The 22,226-nt window shown below is 39.1% G+C and overlaps 1 protein-coding gene across 1 annotated transcript; it reads right to left on the bottom strand.

Moving 5' to 3' along the window:
• Positions 1 to 5,395: 5,395 nt before the first annotated feature.
• LOC104333294 (protein-glutamine gamma-glutamyltransferase 6) lies at positions 5,396 to 21,548 on the bottom strand. The gene is made up of 14 exons (XM_009938771.2): positions 21,542 to 21,548; positions 19,881 to 19,952; positions 19,361 to 19,534; positions 18,874 to 19,113; positions 14,117 to 14,235; positions 13,211 to 13,339; positions 12,877 to 13,057; positions 12,481 to 12,616; positions 10,768 to 10,871; positions 10,435 to 10,677; positions 8,698 to 9,015; positions 7,574 to 7,737; positions 6,721 to 6,845; positions 5,396 to 5,634 (listed from the first exon to the last, which is right to left on the bottom strand). The coding sequence occupies exons 1-14, from the start codon at positions 21,546 to 21,548 to the stop codon at positions 5,484 to 5,486; spliced, it is 2,163 nt and encodes a 720-aa protein (XP_009937073.1). The 3' UTR covers positions 5,396 to 5,483.
• Positions 21,549 to 22,226: the final 678 nt, after the last annotated feature.

Below are 22,226 nucleotides of genomic sequence, written 5' to 3' on the forward strand. Positions count from 1 at the left end.
GAAGATTTCCTGCCCTGACTAGAGCATATTAACACTTTGCAGACTAATGGTGCTGTAATCAACACTTCCGTCATTTCACTGAACTAAGTTACAGGACTTGGTTTAGCACCCCCTTGAATCACTTGGAATGAGGTTCATATCATAGAATAGTTTGGGTTGGGAGGGACCTTTAAAGGCCATCTAGTCGAACCCCCCTGCTCTGAGCAGGGACATCTTCAACTAAATCAGGTTCCTCAGAGCCCCGTCCAGCCTGACCCTGAATGTTTCCAGGGATGGGGCTTCTACCACCTTTATGGGCAACCTGTTCCTGTGCCTCACCACCCTCGTTGTAAAACATCTCTTACTTATAGCTACTCTAAAATCTACCCTCTTTTGGTTTTAAACCATTACCCTTTGTCCCATTGCGAAAGGCCCTGCTAAAAAGCCTGTCCCTATCTTTCTTATAAGCCCCCTTTCAAGTACTGAAAGGCTGCAATAAGGTCTCTCTAGAGCCTTCTTGTCTCCAGGCTGAACAGCCCCAACTCTCTTGGCCTTTCCTCATAGGGCAGGTGTTCCATTCCCCCGAGCATTTTTGTGGCTTCCTCTGGAACTACTCAAACAGGTCCATGTCTTTCCTGTGCTGAGGGCTCCAGAGCTGGATGCAGGACTCCCGGGAGGAGTCTCAAAAGAGTGGAGCAGAGGGGCAGAATCCCCTCCCTTGACCTGCTGGCCACGATTCACTTGATGCAGCCCAGGATATGGTTCGCCTTCTGGGCGGTGAGTGCACATTGCCGTGCAGGTCATATCCAGCTTTTCATCCACCAGTACCCTGAAGTCCTCCTTGGCAGGGCTGGTCTCAATTCCTTCATCCTGCACTCTGTATTGATGCCAGGGCTTTCCCCAACCCACGTGCAGGACCCTGCATTTGCCCTTGTTGAACCTCATAGCCAAGTGCAATATACTTCTACTGTAGAAATAGAGAGGGTGGGATTGGAGTTTTCTGCTGTGTTTGCAGCACAGAATTACATTCTATGAAGTCTTGATGTAGTCATAATTTTTCAGCTTTTTGGAAGAAACGTGAGTATGCACGTGCAGTTCTGAGGCTGCAGTAAGGGCCTGGAGGAAGTTGATTTCCTGTAGCCTGTGAGCATAAACATGTTTGACTACTTCAGTTAAGTGAAGGGTCTTGTTTCACATATGTCACTTGGAGGAAAAAAAAAAAACATTGACAGGAGTGTAATATTTGAGTCACGTAATGTAAAATGTCTAGAAAGTTTCTGACTTCCACCATCACTTTATTTTCTTGACTTCAATATGTTTCATTGAAAGGGACCTATAGAAAACAGCATTCCTAACATCAAGTCCTGTAAGAGTGAATTAGAATGTTTCTGAAGGGCACTTGGGCTCGGAGTTTGAAAACAAGTTATTCTTGCAACACTGTACCCATGGATATCCTACCACTGTGTATCCTGACCAGTGCAAGTTAAATGTCCAGGCTTTTCGGGGTGGGGGGCATGCACATCGTTAGTTGTGCAGTAATGCAGACAACTAAGAGCATTTTGCATGTCTACAAATAAAAATGTAGCACATACAGGATTTAATAGCAACTGATCCATGGGTTTGATACTAGTGCAACTCTGATGTTTAAGGACCTAAACACTGCCGCTAAGGCTTTTAGAGTGGAATATCACAGGCAAAGATAAGATGTACAATAGAATAAGAGGGAACACCTGGAGAAGTAGGAAAGAAAGAAGTCAGTGGCTAGCATTGGTTAGCTCTAAGAATTTACTGCATTAATAGTTTGGTTTGCCTTGCAAAGTCCATGGTTACACAGATGTTTCTAGTGAATATGTGCAGGAGATTAGCAAAAAAGCATTTATATATAGGGCAAGAGAATAATGAAGCCTGGTACTGGTCTTTTGTCCATGTGTACTTCAAATTTCTCCTTGTTTTGATCATCACCATTTCAATTTAAATCTTATCATTTCTTCTTCTGCTTCCAGTATCTCTCTGTTGGAAAAACATATTTTCAATAATCCTGTCAATGTACAATTGGACAAACTTCTGCAAATTTGTTTGGGTGTTTATCCTCTAATGGATAGACATTGTGAGTATACTCATAAGCAAAAGTGTACAGAATTGGTGATCTCTGCTGAAAATGCTGATCATTATGCAGGCAGGGTTCTTGTTGCCTCTGACGGAAAGCTGAAGCTATAACAGAAAAAAATCCTTAGGCCAAATTGTAGATAGTCTCTGTGTGTGTATATTATATGACACATCTTTCTAACAAGAGATCTTTCCAGTCAGCATGAGAGTGAGAGCAAGTACAATATATAATACATAGATATTTGTATTGCACTTCAGCAAAACAGTACACAGGCTAATGTAGCCACTCTATAGAGAGGTGAACATGGGAGTCCAGAGACCATTGAGTGACCTGTCCAAGGCCAGGCATCAATTCGATATCAGAGAGGGATTAGAGCCTGGGAGTTCTGTGTGGCAGTTTGCCCAAATCACTAGCCAACAGTGTTGATTAGGTGGCTGCAAAACCACTGTACAGAGTAGTTAATGGATATGATAGAAAAGTATTTTCTCACTCTATTTTTCTGTGTTAGAGGAAAAAAGAATATGTTCAAGACCCATGATATTAAAAAAAAAAAAGGAAATTGGTTCAGGTAGAATAACTCATAAATGCATTTAACCTAAAAAGGGTTAAACTGCCAAGAGAAAAATTAGATGTAATTTATCCTGTTTCGTCTGCAAATGCCGTTCATCTCTATTGGAAGAGTGATGTCTGGAGAAATCAGGCTGGTTTTAACTTACCTGCCATCAGGTTTCTTTCTTCTTTTCCACGCTTGTGTGTAGTTCAGGTTACAGATGCAAAAGTGTGCAAGAACATTCTGAATCCTCTTCCACCAGCATGAGTAATGAAAGGCTTAGGACTCCTGACTTTGCTACATAAGCTAGAATTTATACAAGTTGGGTGTGACCTGTGGTTGCTAGTTACTGTTTGGTACTGTCCTACGTGAGCATCTACTTAGGACTGCTTTAATTGCACAATCTTTAATCTAATTATGCCTATGTAAGGGTGGTAGATGGCTGAGGAAAGATGATTAACAGTATCCTGGTATCCTCACTACTAACAGAGGAAAACATCCCAAATTGGATCAAATCAAGGAAATACAGTCTTAAGGAGACAGAAGAACTTAATTTTGGATGGTTTGGTTTGTGTCAGTTTCAGTTTTTAAAGACTGTATGTACAGAGGGCAGGTATAGACAAATACCTGTATCGTACAACATAAATGTATGGGACATGGAGCGATCTGATTTGTAATATTAGTGTTACTGCCACTCAGTAGGATCATGACTTTGCATAGCATAAACTTTTTTTTTTCCCCCCTCTTTAAGGCAGGTCTGCCAGAAGATCTTTCACATAACTGAATATAATTCATTCTTTCTTGGAAGCGTACAGAGTCGTGACGTTCTCATTATCTGTTCTGGCATGATTACTTATAAGTAATCTATTGCAGTGTAAGAGGTCACCAATATTTCTGGAAAGTTTCTTGTTGTCATCACTGTCCCTATACAGAGGAGAATGTCTTGCCATGTTAATGTTGAAATAGGAGATTGATTCCATTAAACGCTCCTCCATACTTCATGGAAATCCCTGATGCACAGGTGATTGCATAACAACGCCACAATACATCCCACTTGAGAGGGCGTTGTTATGCAGTCACCTGTGCATCAGGGATTTCCATGAAGTATGGAGGAGCGTTTAATGGTTGCTTCTGCTTGTAATAATTTTTCTTTATAGTTTGGCATTCATAATACAGGCACATAGTTTCTCTGTAGCTATTTGGCATGGCATCTTGAGTTGGGCCCTGGAGGACGTTAGAGCTGTTCTTCTGGTGTGAGCCCTGCCCACTCTAATTACACACTCTTCTTCACTCTTGAAGATCCCTCATGCTCTCTCCTCCCTCATTCTGTGTGACAACTTAAGTGGAAACATGCCCTGCCAATTTGTCCCAAGAGGAGGTTGCATGCTGTTATATCAATGGACTGTGACTGAGGAGTCAAGGTGAAACAGGAGAAGGGGTGATCCCTTATTTTCCTTACCTCTACAAGTCTACATTGTGTCTTTTCTTGACTGTTGCTGTTTTCTGTTTTGTTTACACGTTCATATCAAGATTGTCTGCAACCAAAAAAGCAAATTAATTACCTGCAGCTTAATTTTATTTTTAAAAAAGGAATCTGAAGTTTTGTTATGGTTTCTTGTAGTTTTTTTCAGTAAGAATTTGTGATCATATTTGGATGCATCAGGCTTTCTGAAATATTATCACCTGTCAGACAAAAGATGTCCATATCAAACTCCTGACAGCTCTGTGTTTCAGAATTTTGGCCTTATATAGTTCTGCTTTAAACATTTTGTGTATTTGGACAACAAATCTAAATACTCAGGCTTGGCAGAGCTGTTTTCACACCATTATTGCATCACACCCTACTTCTGAAGTGTGGCCAGGTGGTTACTGTGCCCTGTCAGTCATTAGCTTTCATAGAAGTCCCTGGAGAGGCTGCAATGCCTGCAGTAATTGAGAATCCTTAAGGCTACGTTTCAGGTGAGACCTGGTACCTGGCAACGTTAGGATGAGGAACCCAGATAGAGGCATCTGTATTGCAAACACTGCGACGGAGGTGTGGAGTAGGGACTGCCTGTGAATGACATCAGAAAGGTTTGAAGACAAATGTGTTCCTTGTCTCCAGTGACCTTACGCTGGTGGGCAAAAAGTGTTAGTTACCTTGTGTTGCTGGACTTTCATATTAATGCAAGACTCTTCCTGTGCTTTGTGCTGCTTGGGACTCTGTCATGTTACATAGGAATTAAGTTACTGATTTGAATATGTACAGGCCTATGCCCACAGGCCATAGAAATATCGTTGTCATGGACCCCAAACATTACTTATTCCAGCCCTCCTAGGCTTTTCCCCTCCCCATTCACAGAGTTATAGGTGTCACAAAATACAGAAATTAAACAATGGAGGAAATGTTCTACTTTTTTAAGCAACAAGCTTGTGAAATGAAGGAAAAAGAACTTTCCTCAATCTTGTGACTTCTTATAATCCATGGAATGTACAATTCATTACAAAAGAATACAGTTACATGAAGATTTTTTATTTATTGCTGACAATTAGAATGTGGTCACAAAGAAACTGTATTAATTATCTGATGGAAAAGTCAAAACCGGGAGCTTAACACAGTGAGATCTGATGAAACAGTGAAACTATTTCTACAAAGAAGGGGCTTCATTTTTCTAGACAAGAGAACACAAAAAAGAAATTCAATTAGAGACTAAGTAATTAAGCACTGTGAAAGCAGGAGATTTTATTCTATTGCAGTGTAAGAGGTCACCAATATTTCTGGAAAGTTTCTTGTTGTCATCACTGTCCCTATACAGAGGAGAATGTCTTGCCATGTTAATGTTGAAATAGGAGATTGATTCCATGACATTATGCAGGTGCTACTGCAATGGTTACAAATCCCTTAATATGTGAAAATTTGTCACAAGAGAAGTCTACTTGTAGCTGTAAGGGCCCAGTCCTGCGAGGTGTGAATTCGAAATAAATTTTTGATCTCTCCTTTGGTGCCAGTCGTGCCAGACTGAAGAAAAAAAAGAAAAAAAAGAAAAAAAAAAAAAATCGATTAATTCAGGCTTGCATTGTCTTTCCTGGAGATTCCCAAGAAGCAGAACTGCATGATCGTTAGGGCACCAACAGTTATTTGAGACCCAGCCTTGGTGTTTGAGAATTACTTAGGGTTTGAGGCTTTGTGTAGACTAAGAAATGAGAAAAGATAGTACCATCTTCATTTTCTCTTGAATACACTGATGGAAATGAGAAGCACTATGTCATGCCTCCATGTTAGGGCTGGGTACAAGTTTGGATAGTCAACACAAAATCAGAACAGGAAAACTGATGTCAAAGGCCAGTGCTCTGTCTGATGCCTGCTTGGTTCATAGTCATTTTGGCAGTAATATGATATTTTTCGAATGGCCAAGGTGCTTTGTTTTGTGTCTCTTTTTGGCTTCAATTGGCTTAGTCTTTCACTGGAATAATGTTTTCCATATTTTTATGGATTGTTATGTCCAAATATTTCCAGAGCCACAGCAAGTCAGACTGTTCTTTATAATAGGACAAGCTTTTGGAAAGATGAACTACTGAACACTGAGTTAATCCATAAAGCAACAGAGTCCAGTGGAAAAGAAAAATGTAATAGAACATTTTGCTCTTATGTTTTGAAAGGGCATGATTTTCTCCTACTTTAAAGGAGAACAGAGCAACTTCTTGTTTGGGCTGAAATGAGGGGAGCTATGACAGTGTCTTATTGTTTGCTTCAGCTCAGACTTATTTTTGTAGTATTAGGGTACTGTATATAAAAGTACAAACACAAAGCCAAGCTCTAGAGGAAATATCAGAAGGACGAAAGAATTTGACATGCCCACTTGCTTTCCCAGGAAGGAAGGATGTTAACAGTTTTTTAGTTGTTAAAGAAGTTCTTACGTGGAAAAAAACCAAACAAACATGACTGAGAATTCATAGTATCTCAATACATATTTAGTGGCATTTTTATTTTCATAAATAGCAAATATGAAAAAGACAATTCAACCATGATTTTTCTTATTGAGAAAAATAGACGTGCTGTTGGTCATATTAGAAACACTGAGTAAATGCTACAGCTTTCACTTACTTTATCTTGACTTGTTGATTCATCAAAGTCACTAGCAGCACACAGCGGTTCACAGGTTCAGGGAGGGGATTGGCATATGAGATCTCTAGAGTAACAGCTTTGTTCACTACAACCCGCCGAGGAATCTAAATGACAAAGACACATATCTGGTCATTCACTGTTTTACACGTTTCTGGAGTCAGACTTCAGTTCAACTGTAAGCAGAATATCTATCGTATTTGAGGCTGAGTGAGATATTGGTAGGAGCAGCAAAATTTAACTGACAGTTGGTATGCCTTTCCTAATACTTGAAGCTGGATTCGCTAAATAGTGCTGTCAAGCCATATGCAATATTGTGTACGCAATTTCAGTGAAATAGAGCCCTGACTGTACAGACATATCTCTTTAAACTTGTCTGAGTTTTGGGTTACTGAGTGGCTTTTTTGGACAAAACATTGATCAGCATTAAAGTGTTAAAACAATATAAACTGGCCCTAACATAGGTTAGAATTAAGGGTTTAAGTCTCTGTTTTGGGAGTAAAGTTGTTTAAAGGCAACACAAGCACTTGCTGATAACTAGAATACAGATGAAATGAAAACAAGTTCTGTGAACGTAAAACAGTGGAATGTGACTGGGAAAGGAAGAAGGTAACAGCCGTTCTGAAGAACAGGGGGCAGATTCAGGCAAAGATTCAAAATTGGTCTCTCCCATGCTTACTTCCTCAATTTAAGCAGGCAGAATTTTAAGGCAACATCTGAAATTGCAGCCTAAATTAATGCATTTATCCCCACATTCTCATCTAAAGATCTGAGATCCAGCAAGACTCATTAGTTCTTTCTATCTGTTCAGGACATCATGGAGAGAATTGTTTACCTTAATGATAATGTTTGTGTCCTCCAAAATGATTGTTTTCTCCACCAGCAACTTTACCCCATGTGTGTGCATGACTTCACACAAAGCAGTAACTTGGATCCTTTTGTCAGTAGTCAGATATTTTCCATAATAAGAATAAGGGATCTTTAACCGGATATGTTTCCCTGGAATTCAGACATATATTTAAGAAGTGTTGCATGCTCAAAAAATGCTAAAGGAAAGAGAGTTATTGTGAGGGTTTTTGAATTATTGAAGAGAACAGAAGATAAGACAGCTGGAGTCTTTTTATATTTCTTCCCTATGACACTGTTTGTGTAATTCTCTCTTCTGGTGATCCGTTTCTACATTAACACATTTGACCCTTGCAGTTTTGAATGGAGGATTTTGGCTTGAAACTGAAGGAATCTGCTCATCTGCATTTCACTGGATTCCTGTGGCTTTGTATTTCTTATAATTAGAGGTATAACCGTTTTTATCTATTCCCTCCTTATATCCTGTTTGTTTTACCTCAGTCAAGAAGAAAGTTTGAGTCAAGTTTCACAGAGATCCTTTTCAAGGGACCTGGTCAGGTGCTTATTGTTGTAGTCCTACAAGGTTTCTGCTGTGTATGGAAAAGTTTATCTTTGCAGCCCCTGGGGATGAAAAAAATCTCTATAATTGTTTTAATAGCCTTGACTCCTCAAAAGAGAGATTGAGAATTTCACTGTAACTTTTAACCTTTGTCCTAGTTAATTTCTGTTAGCGTTACCTGTTGAGTGCCAGAAAGCACACATAAGAATTTTTTTATTTGTTAAAAGGGTAAGATGTGTGTAATAATGTAATAATCACCACAGACAGATACACACACACACATATATAGAGTGAGTTGCTTCTGGAACTATAATATAAATGTAGCCTTCTGTATAACATTTCATGAGATCTTCAATTCTTGGTCAAACCAGTGAAAGATTTTGGGGGGGGGGGAATCTTGTAAAATGTAGTCATAAACAGTGCTATTAAGAGATGGAAGTAGTAGATGCACTACAAGGCTGATACAGGTATGATAGTGATGTTTCTTCCTTTTAGTTACCCTCCTATGGCTGAGAAGAGGGCTATATTGGCTCCTTAGGGACATTAAAAGTTACCTTGTTTAGAACCAAGATCCACAGAAGTGGTTGCCTTCAGGATCTCTGTTACTGCTCTTCTTGTGTACAGGACAGTTGATGCGCTCATGTCCACCTTCACGATCTTGTGGTCACAAGATAGGTTATTGAGAATTAGCAGTAGCGTAATATCTTTGCCAAACACTGGAGGTTCAGCCAGCTTGAATTTCCCAGAGATCCCAGGGTTTGTAATTCTCTCTGACGATCTTTCATCTGGAGATTCTGTGCGTCCTTCTGTAATGTTTGATCCAAATATCTTGGCCAAGGCCTTTTTATAAACTTGTCTTTCCTCAGAAGAACCTGTTTGAAGGAGAGAACCAAGTAACATTCATACTTTTGTCGCCATTTCACCTTCTCTGTGTGAAGGCTTTCAGAATGACATAGGGTATCAGCTTTCAATCACCTGGAAATGTGCAGTACTAGGAGTTCCCCATATTTTTATTATGCCCCTGTTCAGGTTTTTCCACAGTGAAGTAATAAACATACTGTAATAAGGTAAGTCACTAAAATGAAATATGATGCATTTGTATTTGTTTAGAATGCAAGGTTTCTTTTTCTTTAGTCAGAACATGCAGTAGCGTTGTAAGTGTTACTTTGCTAATACTTTGCTGATAACCATCCTCTGTATAAAGTATGATTGCACTAAAACCTTGAGGAGTGAAGTGTTGAAATATGGCCACAGATTGTGAATGGCAAAGTTTAGAAAAAGTGAAATACATCTTCCTTTTTTTTAAAGACTTTGAGCCATAAACATTAAGCAAACTATTGTATGAAATCTGTAACACTAAATTTAAAAAAGATGGAAAGACATGGGTACTACATTTTTGAGGGAAGACAAAAATATTCCTGCAAGCATACGTCTAAGCAGATAACTTTTGCTGCTTTGTATTCCTAAGTACAGATGAATAGTGCTTAGTCCTGTTACTGTTTCCTAGTAGTTTTGTTTCCAGAATCCAATAAAGTGGAGGCTGAGTCCACTGGGTGTGCAAACACATAACTGAAAGGCTGGGTAGCTGCATGTCAGAGCAGGAGCACAAGAAAACCTAACTCAGTGGATTTATAAAGTCAGAGAAGGAAACGGAGTGAGTCACTCCTCTTGGGAGTGGGATGTAATGGGGTCTTTGAAAGAAAAGATGAGTTGGAATGGACACAGTGAGAAAGAATTTATTTGCTGAGAGAGACTGAGCAGGAGGTCCTATAGGAGATGAATTTCTAGTGTTAGAGGACTGGAGTTTAAGGTATGGATTAATAGTTTGATTAATCTCTCTCTGCCAGAGATGTGCCACTCCCTCTGCCAGATGTGCCAGAAAACTAGTTCTTCTTAATCTGGAACTTCCCATACTGCAGACCTGTCCACAGTCTGTGATACATGATGGGCTCAGTTTTAAGACTTTTAGGTATGACAGCTTGATGGTTTGCCTGCCTTAGGTAGTAAAACATATTTTGTAGCCCTGTTTTTTGTATATATTACATTTCATACTTCTGTGTAAGGGACTTAAGTATATTTTGTATTGTACCTTAATAAGGAAGCTACTAAATACACAAAACTAGAAACATAAAACCCATTGTATTAGGAAAGTAGTCAGAGAACACTGGCAGAAATATTTTGTGAAGGAAGGGTAGAGATGATCAAACAAAACAGGTTGCCCATCCTAGCACCAAGAATTCAGTAGGAGATAATTGTGCTAACAAGGAGATAATTTGTGATAATTCCTTTACCTTCTGGATATTTGTAGTTATAGGTGATATCCACACGGGAATTGCTGCCCACAGCTTTGGTGCTGATAAACCTGCCAATTATTTCAGTATCGCAATAAACTCTCTTCTTGGTTCCATCATTGTATACAATCCATCTGTTGCAATCGGCATTCACCTCTGTATACACAAATAAGGTGTCGTAATCCAGGTCTACATCACCTTCTTTGATGGCTATGACAGATGCAGGGCCACACTGAAATAATCCTAAAACATAAAAAAAAAAGGTCAAACTTTATTAGTCGTGCTCAGTTTGGACAAGGAATGTGAAGTCATGCTAAGAACTTCTACTGTTACCTTTGCTTTGTTCTTGTGGAGTTGCATCTAAAACCTGCCATCCATTGTATGATGTTCCCAGGTCTGGGCGAAGGAACCAGCTTTCATTCCAGACATGATAATCCCTGGAGACAAAGAAAAATGTCTAGAAAACATAGTAATATAGAGTCATACAAACTTCCAATTTGAAAGAAGTAGGGAATTTTGTTTTTTAAAGATTCTCTGAGATGTGACACAAGCTGTCTAGTTACCGCAACTTGCTGCCTCTTTCAGAGGATAGATTTACTGCCTGCTTTTGAGGTGTAGACCTCAAGGTGGGGAGGGAGAGAATATGTATGTCATCAGCTTTCTTTGTGAGCAATATGAACTGTAAGTGGAAGATTTAATCTTTGGATACAGGCAACACTTGATGATCAGGTTCAGTAACCTTTCAATGTGGGAAATGCTTCATTTAAATAGAAACTCAAGAGCTATACCAGGTCAGAGAAAATGTTCGTAAAGTCCAATAGTCCATCTATAGTAGTGTGCAGTAGCACATCTTTAGAAAAGAGATAAGAACAGCATGTGAATAGAATGACCCTTCCCCTGATATGCTCTAGGATTTCTTGCAGTCAGAGAATTACGGACTTTGTGAGTTAGTCGTTACATTGAGACCACTGGGTTTAATGGCTGTTAGTCATCTTCTTCTCTGTGAGTCTCTCGTCCTGTTTAAAAACTCTTTATAGCTTTGCTTTTGACAGCATGCAGTGATAATGAGTTCCACAAACTGAAAGGAAAGAATAGCATGAAAGCTTGGTAAAATGTAGGTCACAGGATGACCCAGAAAAAAAGAGTTGTTGGCTGAATTTTGTTCAGAGGCTAATACTTTTAAGGAATTTAAGAGAGAAAAGACTTCCCATATCCTTCAACCGCAGATGCTCAGTGAAAGGAAGCAGCCTAAGTAAAGACAGTACTTTTGGTGAAGCCTAGTGTGCACAGAGACTTTGAGCTGTACGATATACCCTTGGGCCTATTCAGTTCACTTTCTGGAAAGTGAAGTGGCTTCAGAGTAAAGATTTTAAAACTGGAGGGCAACTGAAATATGAAATGGTATTATTTAAAGAATATGATGTTTCTTTGGCTACTCAGATTTTGGGGCTTGATTGGTGATCATAGATCGCTTGCAGTTTACAACACTGGACTACAACATCCCACAGCCAAATCTGGAGAGTGTTGGGATTGTTCTCTGTCTTTCAGCTCCCACAAAGGAAAGGTCTAGCTAAAAGAGTGCTAGAAAACTTCTTGGGGAGGCTCCCAACTACCTGGGGAGGATGACAGGCCAAGGTGAAAAACACAGACTTTGGCTGTGTGATGACAGAAACCTGTGGCAGCGGTACACCAGTTAAGAACATGGAAGGTACGCAGCTGCATTATCAGGAACGGGCTGGTTAGGTGTCAGTAACTAAAAGAGCCTCGGGAACTGGTACATTGTCAATGGAGACATACTTTTTTAAGAAAGTTGCAACTTGTTTGAGGTCAGGGACTGTAAAAAAAATGGGCTGGTTGTTTGTTTGAAGTAAATATTATCTCAAAACCATGAAGTATGTTTTCTTTCCAAGTGAATGTCTAGTGTATTAATTTAGACATTTTTATTAAATTTTGTCCACTCAGTTGCTTTTGTACTACTAGTGTTCATGTTTTTAAGTCTCATAAATGCTCTCTAATTATTGGTGAGATGCAAAAAAATATATTTACCATGTGGAATCCTTGCCGATATTAAGACTCTTTCCAGAGCTGTCATAGTACTTATCAATACTCAGGTTTCTATCCGCATCATGGGCAGAGTTAAAATTTGAAACCAAACGAGTTGGAATCCCCAAGCACCTCAGAACTGAAATATATTAAAAAAAAAAACCAAAAAAAACAACCAAAAATACAAAAAACCAAAACATAGACAAAAACCACACACAGCTTTAGTTCAATGCTTACAAGTATCTGAGAAACAAAGTGTCTAAATATTTTGTGATTCTTCAGCATTTGCAGTATTCAGAGCATTGTTCCTCTTGTAGAATTAATTGCTTTGTAGTCTTGATAAAACCAGAGGTCACAAATACCTCCATTTCACCATAGTCCTCTATTATTAAAGCTTACCTGTACACATCACACCTGCAAAAACCCAGCACTGGCCATACTGAACAGGCTTGTAGTTGTCCTGACGCCATTTTTGGAGGATTACCACACTGCCATCCCATCTGGATGGATTCTCATATGAATGGAAACTTCCTTGCCACTTTCCCAGGAGAACTCCATTATCATTATCATTTCCATTGATCTAAAAATAGGCCAATGGACAGAATGCACAGAATCAATTGTGTGTAATACACCATATCTAGTTACTTATACTGCTTGAGGTGCAGGTGGCTGAATCCCAGCATTATAACTAATGCTTTCTGCTTAAGCATGTGGAATTCAGACTGTTTCTTACCATAGAACTGATTACTCGGCCCACATATTTAGGATCTCCTCTTCGGGATACATCAATGGCTGGGTCCTGACGATAGTACAGGCTCAGATCAAGCATGGTGAGACATATGTTTAGAAGGTGATCTTGAAACTGTGATCAGGTAAGGTAAATTTTTAAGAAAATAGATAGTTTCACAAACAGAATTAGAGGAGATTCTACTGCAGTGCCTCCTTTCTGAGAGATTCCAGCCCAAAGGCGATAAGGACAGTGAGGCACAAAGGCAGTAGTAGTGCAGTTCACACTGCAATATTGGCTAAATATAGGGCTAATTAAATAACGAAAAAACCTGGCAGGATGCCTTCTGCCATCAGAAGAGGTGACTGCAGTAAAATGAAAACTGCCAAGCTTATTCTGACTGCAGTTCTTAGATTCTCTTGAGTTATATCCCTGGAAACATTCGCGGTCAGGCTGGATGGGGCTTTGAGCATCTAGGTGAAGATGTTCTTGCTCATTGCAGGGAGGTCAAACTGAATGATCTTTAAAGGGCCCTTCCAACCCAAACCACTCTATGATTCTATGTTAATGTTGGTTCTGGCTCGTTGTAACTGCATTACAAAAAAAGCGGGTGTGTTGGAGCCACACAAGTATATAGTCACTTGTACTGTGGCCGCTTTGGTCACCGATGAGGTCCACATTGTACCATGAGCTTTAAGCACCTGTAGAAGTCAGTCCTAGTTGCAGTGCTGTGCTAAGCCATCTCTCACAACAAAGTCCTATTAGGCACACAGTGAGCAAACCGCAAGTAAGGCTAGCCAGATCTATACAGTTTTCATATAAATAGGCATACCTGTCAGAGAGGCAAATAATGATAACAGAAAATGCTGTTGGAGGCAGAATAAGAGCCCGAATGAATTTGTTATGGCATACCTGTCCATAGTACCATCCTCTTGCTTCAATGTACTTTGCATTGCCCACAAAGATTATTCCATTTTCGTTTAGAACATATTCTTGTCTCTCGTTTTCATTAGCCATGTAGACATCATCACCTGAAAACCAAGTTGGACATGCTTTTACACGTAAAGCTGAGAATACTATCAACCTTTCAATAACATTTGTATCTTCATTTAGCAAGGGTGTCAAGAGGATGGGGCCAAACTCCTTTCAGTGCTGCCCGGCAATGGGCACAAACTGAAGCATAGGAAGTTCCGGCTGAACATGAGGAGGAACTTCTTTGCTTTGAGGGTGACAGAGCACTGGAACAGGCTGCCCGGAGGGGCTGTGGAGTCTGCTTCTCTAGATATATTCAAAACCTGTCTGGATGCGCTCCTGCTCTAGGTGCACGTGCTTTAGCAGGAGGGTTGGACTAGGTGATCACCAGAGGTCCCTTCCAACCCCTACAATTCTAGGATTCTGTGAAAACTACTATTTTGAAAACACATTGTTACAGCTCCCAGAACATGTACAGTTCAGTGAAAATGCCTGCTATTGTATATGGCCTGGGTGGGTGGGTAAATCCATGTTTTATTACTTTAACTTGTTTTCCTAATTTTAGTATAGCCTTTGCGTGTCATTGAAATGTCCCCTATATGTACATTGTATTCTTGTGAGGAAGATGGAGGAAAGTCCAGGCTACCTCACTGGATTTTTCTGCCTTTTCAGGGTATTTAGAAGTAGAACAGACATTTGAAAAGAATCTCACAGATGACATTTTTCTCTGTTTTCCAGTTGTGTTCGTCTTGTTTTAAGATTCCTCAATGAAGATCTCTACTTGCCTGATCCAAAGTGCTATTAGAATATTAGCAAAGTTATTAGGATAGCCTGCCTCAACCATTCACTTTGATTTCATTGTTACTCACTAGTTTGCCTAGTCTACGGCACAGTATGTAGCTGCTATGAAAGCATTGGCTTTTACAGAGATGTTGAAGTTGTTTTGATCACTCTGTAGGTAGCAATATCTACTTAGCTCTGTGTTTACTTTCATAATGTTTAAAATTATTTTCTGAAAGCTTCGGGATTTCAGGAAATACATATAAAAAAATAATCTTTTCTATTTTATTGAGTCAATTTCTTTACCTTCCTATAGGAACTTCCCATCCTTCCCTTCCTGCAAATAAAAAAATTGTGTAATTTATTTTAAAAATACTTCACATTATATAAGTTTATTTGTGTGGTGGCTATCCACACTTTATTTTTTTTTTTTTGTAAATCATCATCATTGTTGATTCACAAGCTTTTGGGCCAGCATGGGCCTGTAGAACTGTGTGCAGTTCCTGGTGCTCCATTTCAAGGTGTGGACCAGTTGGAAAGAGTGAGAGAAGCACTAAGAATGCTCAGCAAATCCTGAAAATGTAACTTATGAAGAAAATACAACTTATGAATTCAGAATTATTTAAGGTAGAGAAAAAAAAAAATGGAGGTGAGGAATGGGGCAAGCATGGTAATCAATTCCAGAAATTCATACAAAAAGGATGGGGCAGGGGGGAGGAAATCTGTTCTTCGTGTCTATCGTATGTAGGATGAGAAGTTATGTGCTGAAATCAAAGCAAAGAAGATTTGGTTAGTTAATACGCAAAAATTCTAGTGGAAAGGCTGGTGTTTTATTGGAGTGAATCGCCAGCAGATGTACTGGAGCTTCACTAATGGCTGATCATTAGGAAGGAATTCAAGATCTGTCGGGAATGACTTAAGTGCTAAACTGAACCTGCCTTAGAGTGTGGTGTGGAACTGGATAACTTCCTAAGATCCTTCTAGCCCTGTGCATTGATGATTCTGAGCAATCTAAATGTTTTTCTAGAGTCACTTGAAGAGCATCTTTTTTCTAAGGTTTATATGCTCTCAATTATAATGTTCTAGAGCCAGTTCTTTGAATAAGTATACTTAGACTTTGTTTATAACACTATTCCTACCGATAACTCAGAGCAAAATTAACATTAGTTTAAAAGGTGGAAAAACCCCACAACACACCACAACAAATTTCTTCCTTTCAGGTATGACCAAATATAGTAACAACTCCTTCTGTTACTCTCAGCACACAAGGAGAAAAAAACCCACAATCAGCCATGATAGTCACAGGTTTTGACAGTTATAGAAAGACAGACCACTATAGGTCTAATCCCTTATTAAATGAATTCTTCTTAATACAAAAATACAAAGTTATTATATATTCTGTCCTCTCATTCTGAAGTGAAAGTTTATCCTGGCATAGTGAGAAACAGGCAGGATGTTAATTTCTATTGATAGTTTTTAATTAATGTGTAAGTATGCTTTCTAACATAGATATACTTATTAATTTCTTCATATAATCTTTGTCACAGGAACAAGTGGCAAGCATCAGACGTCTAGGGAAAAAGATACATTCTACAAAATTGTCAAACATACATATCCTTTTATGCTCTAAAGCTTTACGATTGATGTGCTCACTTGTGAGCTACAAATAACCAGTGTATGATCATTCATTTAATTCATGATTATCACTCTTTATTCTGGTAGTTAACTGTACATTCCTTCAATAGCATTAGGACATAATGGATCAGTGTCAGAGGCTGGCTAGCTAGTATCTTAGACTTCTCTTTAAATGTCCTTAAGAGACTTTATTAAGGTTAAAACGTCACTTTTGTTTTATCCACAGGTTTGAAACAAATATGTTAGTGAATTAATAAGCTTATTGTTTTGTTACCATAATGGTAAAGATCAGCATTTTCTGTGTCCATATTCTGTATTTATTTCAGATATGACCTGTGAAGCTAATTGCTTTCAGCTTGCTAAACTAGAAATTTTCTCTTGTCCAAAAGGCTTTTCATGTGTTCAGTTATCCAGTAATCTTTCACTGAACATGTTCTAATTCATAATTCCTGTTCAGGAAAGACTAACTGAAAGAAAATTCCAAATGAGATCTCATCACCTCATACAGGGGCAGTAATATTTTAATCCGAGTAACAGTTTCCTCTTATACAGTTTAAGATTGCATTTGCCTTTTTCAGGGCCATTTCACTTTGGTTCTCATTCTTTGATTAACAAGTACTTTCACATTCTTCATGATTTCCAGCTGGTACGGCTACCATTGAAATGATTCTTACTTCTCCCTAAACGTACGTCCTTTTATTTTGTATTATTATATTTTATTCTTTCTCAACTACTTCAGTCTCCAAGGTCAGTGGTATCCCAGCCCATCTGTGTATGGACAATGCTGCTTAATGTCAGCGTATCAAAGTCAGCAGTGAACCATTTGATCAGGGTGTTTTTTTTTCAGATGACACTTAAGGATCCACTAGTAGCTCTTCTCCAACCCAGTGCTTTTGGTTTCATGTCTAGTCCTGACTGTTTGCTTGTAAGTAGTTCTTTACTGATATTACTGTTTATTAATTAATTCCTGTCTTTTCCAGCTTCATTAATAACCTCCCATGTGGAACCATATCTATAGACCAGATCTGCCATTTATCCTTTGCTGAGAAAATAAATTTTCTATTTCCCTTCTGCTATGACACTTACTATAGCGGTAACATACCCTCAAAATGAATCTGTTCCTGTTTGTCAGGATCAGGGAGCTATTCTACTCCACAGAAGCTTATTCAGCAGCATCCTACTTTAAGGATACTTACTTTTGTTTGGCAGTGGTCATTGCATCATCTGATATGGCTCTTCTGCAAAATCACTAGTTTTAAACTGGAGTGGCACAGCTTACTTTTTCTCAGTTTTTGTCTGAGAACAATTTGCCTATCTCATGAGTACCACTGATACTCTGGTGTTCCAATTCAGGAGCTGCCAAATATTTCAGTATGGTTTCCATCAATTAGAAGTTACACCACAACTGATCTTTCAGGGGGTTCTGGGAAGGTTTTTTCCGCTCAGGACTGTCTATGTAGAGACAGTCTGAGTTTTCTGAACGTACTTATATAATTATTTCTGTCTTTCAAGACACACTGAGCTAATTAGTACTGCTTTTCATCTTGGCACTTCACATATTTTTTAGTGGTCCTTGACTAACTTATGGTCACAGAAGAAAATAGTGGATGACTGTGGTTACTTTTATCTTCTTTTATAAGCTGTTTAGTCCCATGGCTGGCTAAACTCCCTTAACTTGAGTGCTGTATTATAAAGCTAGTCTAGGCTTATATAGGATCGCATATTTGCAAAATCTGAATTTAGGAATTTGCATTTCTTCTGCAACATGCTGAGGCTGCAGAAATAAAAAATCAAGTAGCAAGAGATGTCCCTTTTCAACCCATGATGGAAGACATGAGAAATGCCAATCTTCTTCACGCTAGCTCTCTATCCATTTTTATAAAGTTAGTTGAGCTATTGTCTTTGCAGTTAATATCTACAAGAGCAGTCTTGCTTTTTTTTAGGTGAGGGTCAAGGATGTTACTGAATGCTTGCTTCAAGTTCTGAGCAGTACATGCGCTTATGAAAGTCTGTCAGTCCTCATCTGCAGAAAAAGTGATCTGTGCAATCCTGAAGAAAGAGTCTATGATATCACCCTGTGTAGCACATTTCATTAGGATAAAAGGAGGCGGGTTTGGAGTGCAGCAGCAGTTTCTTAATGTAGTAAAACTGGATCTCTGAGACAATAGCTGAGACTGCTGCTGCTGGTGACCCAAAGAGACAGCTTGAGGGAGCAAGCTCACTGTGCACATGTGAAAGCAAATAGGTGAGTTACATTCAAGAGCAAAGGCATTGGTACCTACCTGGGCACCAAGGGTTGAAGAGTAACACAAACTGCCCCAGGAATCTGGAGAAGATCTTGTTCTCTGATGTTACCTGCAGGATGAGATTGTATCGTCCGATGACAGCATTGGCTGGACTTGATATTGTAAAGTTCATATAGCCAGACTCGCTGGGTCCTTGGACAGCACTCCAGCCACTTGTCCCCACCTCAGAGAGGTTAAATACAGCCTTTGTACGATGAGATTCTGAGGGGGATGGTCCTGCCAGAGAAAAGGGGTAATTGGTTTCCATTCCAGACTGTGGTTTCAATATTCACTTCACATGTGAAATTAGCACATGGGGGGGGGGGGGGGGGGGGGGGGAGGGAGGGGAAGGGGAGAGGAGGGGGGAAGGGGGAAGTATTTAAAATACATGAAGAAAAATTGCATCTCTAAATAGAAGATGAGAACTAAAAGTGCTAAATATTACAGCTCTATGAGAACACGGATGCAGTTAAGGGAGTGTTACCTATTTCAGTGACAAATGCTAGGCTCTCCCCAGTCTGCTTTGGTCTGTTAAAGTACAGGGTAATAGTGAAGGCTTGTCCTCGCCTCACAGTCAGCTCAGTGTTGGCATATCTGTCAGTATGGTGTGTGCCTGCATTTACTGATGGCTGCCAGCTGATATGTGTTGGTGTCAGATCTGTAAAACAGAAGAAAAGACATGAAGCAGCAGCCAGCATGGAAAGAAATTTTTTGCTTGCAAGTGGCATGATGAGATTGCTAAGAGCAGTTATCTTTTACCAGAGGAAGAACGACTAAAAAGCAGATGCTCTATTAAATTGAGGAAGTCTAGTGGTCAATAGTAGAAATTTTTGCTTGGGTTTTATTACAGGGCTGTCATACACTGAGAACTTACATACTTTATGTACAGTGCTGGATGATATTTTATCACTAGACTTAGAAAAATATTTACAGGGCAAATTCGTGTCATTTCATTGTCAGCACCACATAAGGTGGCGTGTAGGCTCTCTACGTTTTCAACATACATATTTTTAGGATCCCAGAAATGGCTATTAGGACATTGTACTTCTCCTGCTTACATCCTGATGCCATTTGGCCTAGAGTGGGGAAAGATGCATAGTGAGAGTTTATCTGACTTATATGACTGAACAAGAGGTATTTGAGGACTTACTTTGGAGCTTTTGACAAAGAAATCCACCCGACTGAATTTAGCTCTTTCCAAAGTGATAACTGGACCACTGGAATTCCTGTTCTAGTAGGCACTACCTTCATGTTCTAGAGGAATTCAGATGGCTTAGTGTGCTTGGACTTCTCCGATATTAAGTGTCCTCCTGCACATATACTGTTATCATGGTCTGTGGTTTAAAACCCATAAAGTGGCTCTTGCTACCTTAAATGCTAAACTACCATTTTGACAAACAAGTACGTATATGATCTTCCTTGCAAGATTGTTTTCCCTTCTATAGTTCATGCTGTATTGCCATGCTCAAACTTGAGCAGCTATACTGTCTTTGGGAGGTCTGAGAGGCACCGTCCTCTGTGTTTGTATCTGCCCTATGAGATGGCACAGAATACACATGGAGTAATGTACTGTGAATTTTGACAAATGCTCAGGGCAAGTACCTTGGTGAAGATTCTTCCAAATCACTTTTATTAATGATAGTATCATAAATGCAATGAGTTTGGGGGAGGGAACATGGACACAGGATGGGGGGGAGCATGACAAGCCACCATTTTAAAGGGAACTCAAAAGAAAACAATAACAACAAGAAAGAGTGAGGTGGAAAGGATGCATTAAGGCCTATCGCATTATGAACTATTATGATAGGGATCCTCAAACAAGCTTCCAAGTCTATCTCATACCATGTAGTATAGCAATGAAATAATAAGTCAGATCTGAAATAATATAGCTGCATATTAAACTACAATTTGCATATAATCTTTGAAGAAGTAAAAGCAAAATCTAACTTATGCAAAAAAAGTGCCATAATTAAATTCAAGGAAGAAGACTTTTTTCTTTTAGTTTAAGACCACAAAGAAGCAATGTGAGTAAGCACTGATGGGCTGAAAAAGAGAACCTTTAGCATGAGTATGTGGGACAAAGGTGAACTGCAGTAGGCTGCTGCTTTCCCTGCAAAGCAACATTTTAAGAACTGGTTTGAAAATGCTTGTTTCATCATTAAACAATGGAGAACCCTGCTTTGAAATTCCCCAGTTCAATAATCATCTTCATTTTAAACTGTAAAAAGCAGAGATATTGTCATTACTGTTTTGCTTTGGCAGGGTTTTAATGCATCTTTGAATTTCCATCTATAGGCTCCATGCTCACAGCTCAGTTAGGATGGATTGCACTAATTTTGTTAATACAAAGCATAGTACATCTCTGAAATAGCGTTTAAAAAATGAAGGGTTTAGGTGGAGTTCTGCATGGTGCCTTCTCAACTAATGGGAATTTATTTTCTTTTTTTCCCCCAAAAATATCGTCTGCCTAGCTCAAAAACTATTCTCAAACAGGTATTAATAATAACAAAAATAAAACTTTGAAAATGAAGTGTGAGAACAAATGACAATATAAAATTTCCTTCAGATAAGAAAGCCAAGCAGATACCTAGAGAGCACGTATCTTAAGGAAGCAGTCCTGAATAAAGTACCTGCTGAAGGGAAGCAAATGACACGCAGAACTCACCTGCCATTCCCTCAGCTTATGAGAATTGCATACACCTTCTACTTTGTTCTTCAAAGATGTCCAAGTCACATTAATCATAAAAAGAAAAAACCCAGCAATCTTCTCGTGCTGTCAACTGAAATTGGAGAGAAGGGAGAGGTACTTAACAGTTGTTATTAATACCTATAGACTTGTCAAATGAATTAACTGGTTCCTATAATATATGTATGTCTAATGCCAATGTTCCTACTCGACGTGGGTGTAATTATGGGAGGAGATACCAAAATTATTTACTCAGAGGAAATGCATTCTCTTGAATCCCAAGACCAAGAAGAACTTCCTACAAAGAATAATAGGTGTGCCATGAATAAGTTATCTTTAAGGATGAGGAAATGGGGAGTGTGGTGGGACACAAAAGCCGTATGAAGGAAAAAGGTGTTGTTCAACAGCTGTGAGTTGGTTTTAGAGGGTTTTTGGGTCTCAAATTATCTCCAACGCCCCCGACTTATGTGAAATGATAAACTCCCACCAGAAACAAATGTCTGTTTGCCTGCTATGTTAGCCAGCTCCATACTACTATTTCAGGAAAAGTTTTATTTCAAAAAGAACCTCCAAACTATTAGTCTTGAGTAGTTTTTATCCGTGCAAACTCTAAGCCTGTCTGTCTTCACAACTGCGAATATGTTTCTTTTTATTTTTGTACCCT

Source organism: Opisthocomus hoazin, chromosome 18, assembly GCF_030867145.1.
Source record: "Opisthocomus hoazin isolate bOpiHoa1 chromosome 18, bOpiHoa1.hap1, whole genome shotgun sequence".
NCBI lineage: Eukaryota > Metazoa > Chordata > Aves > Opisthocomiformes > Opisthocomidae > Opisthocomus > Opisthocomus hoazin.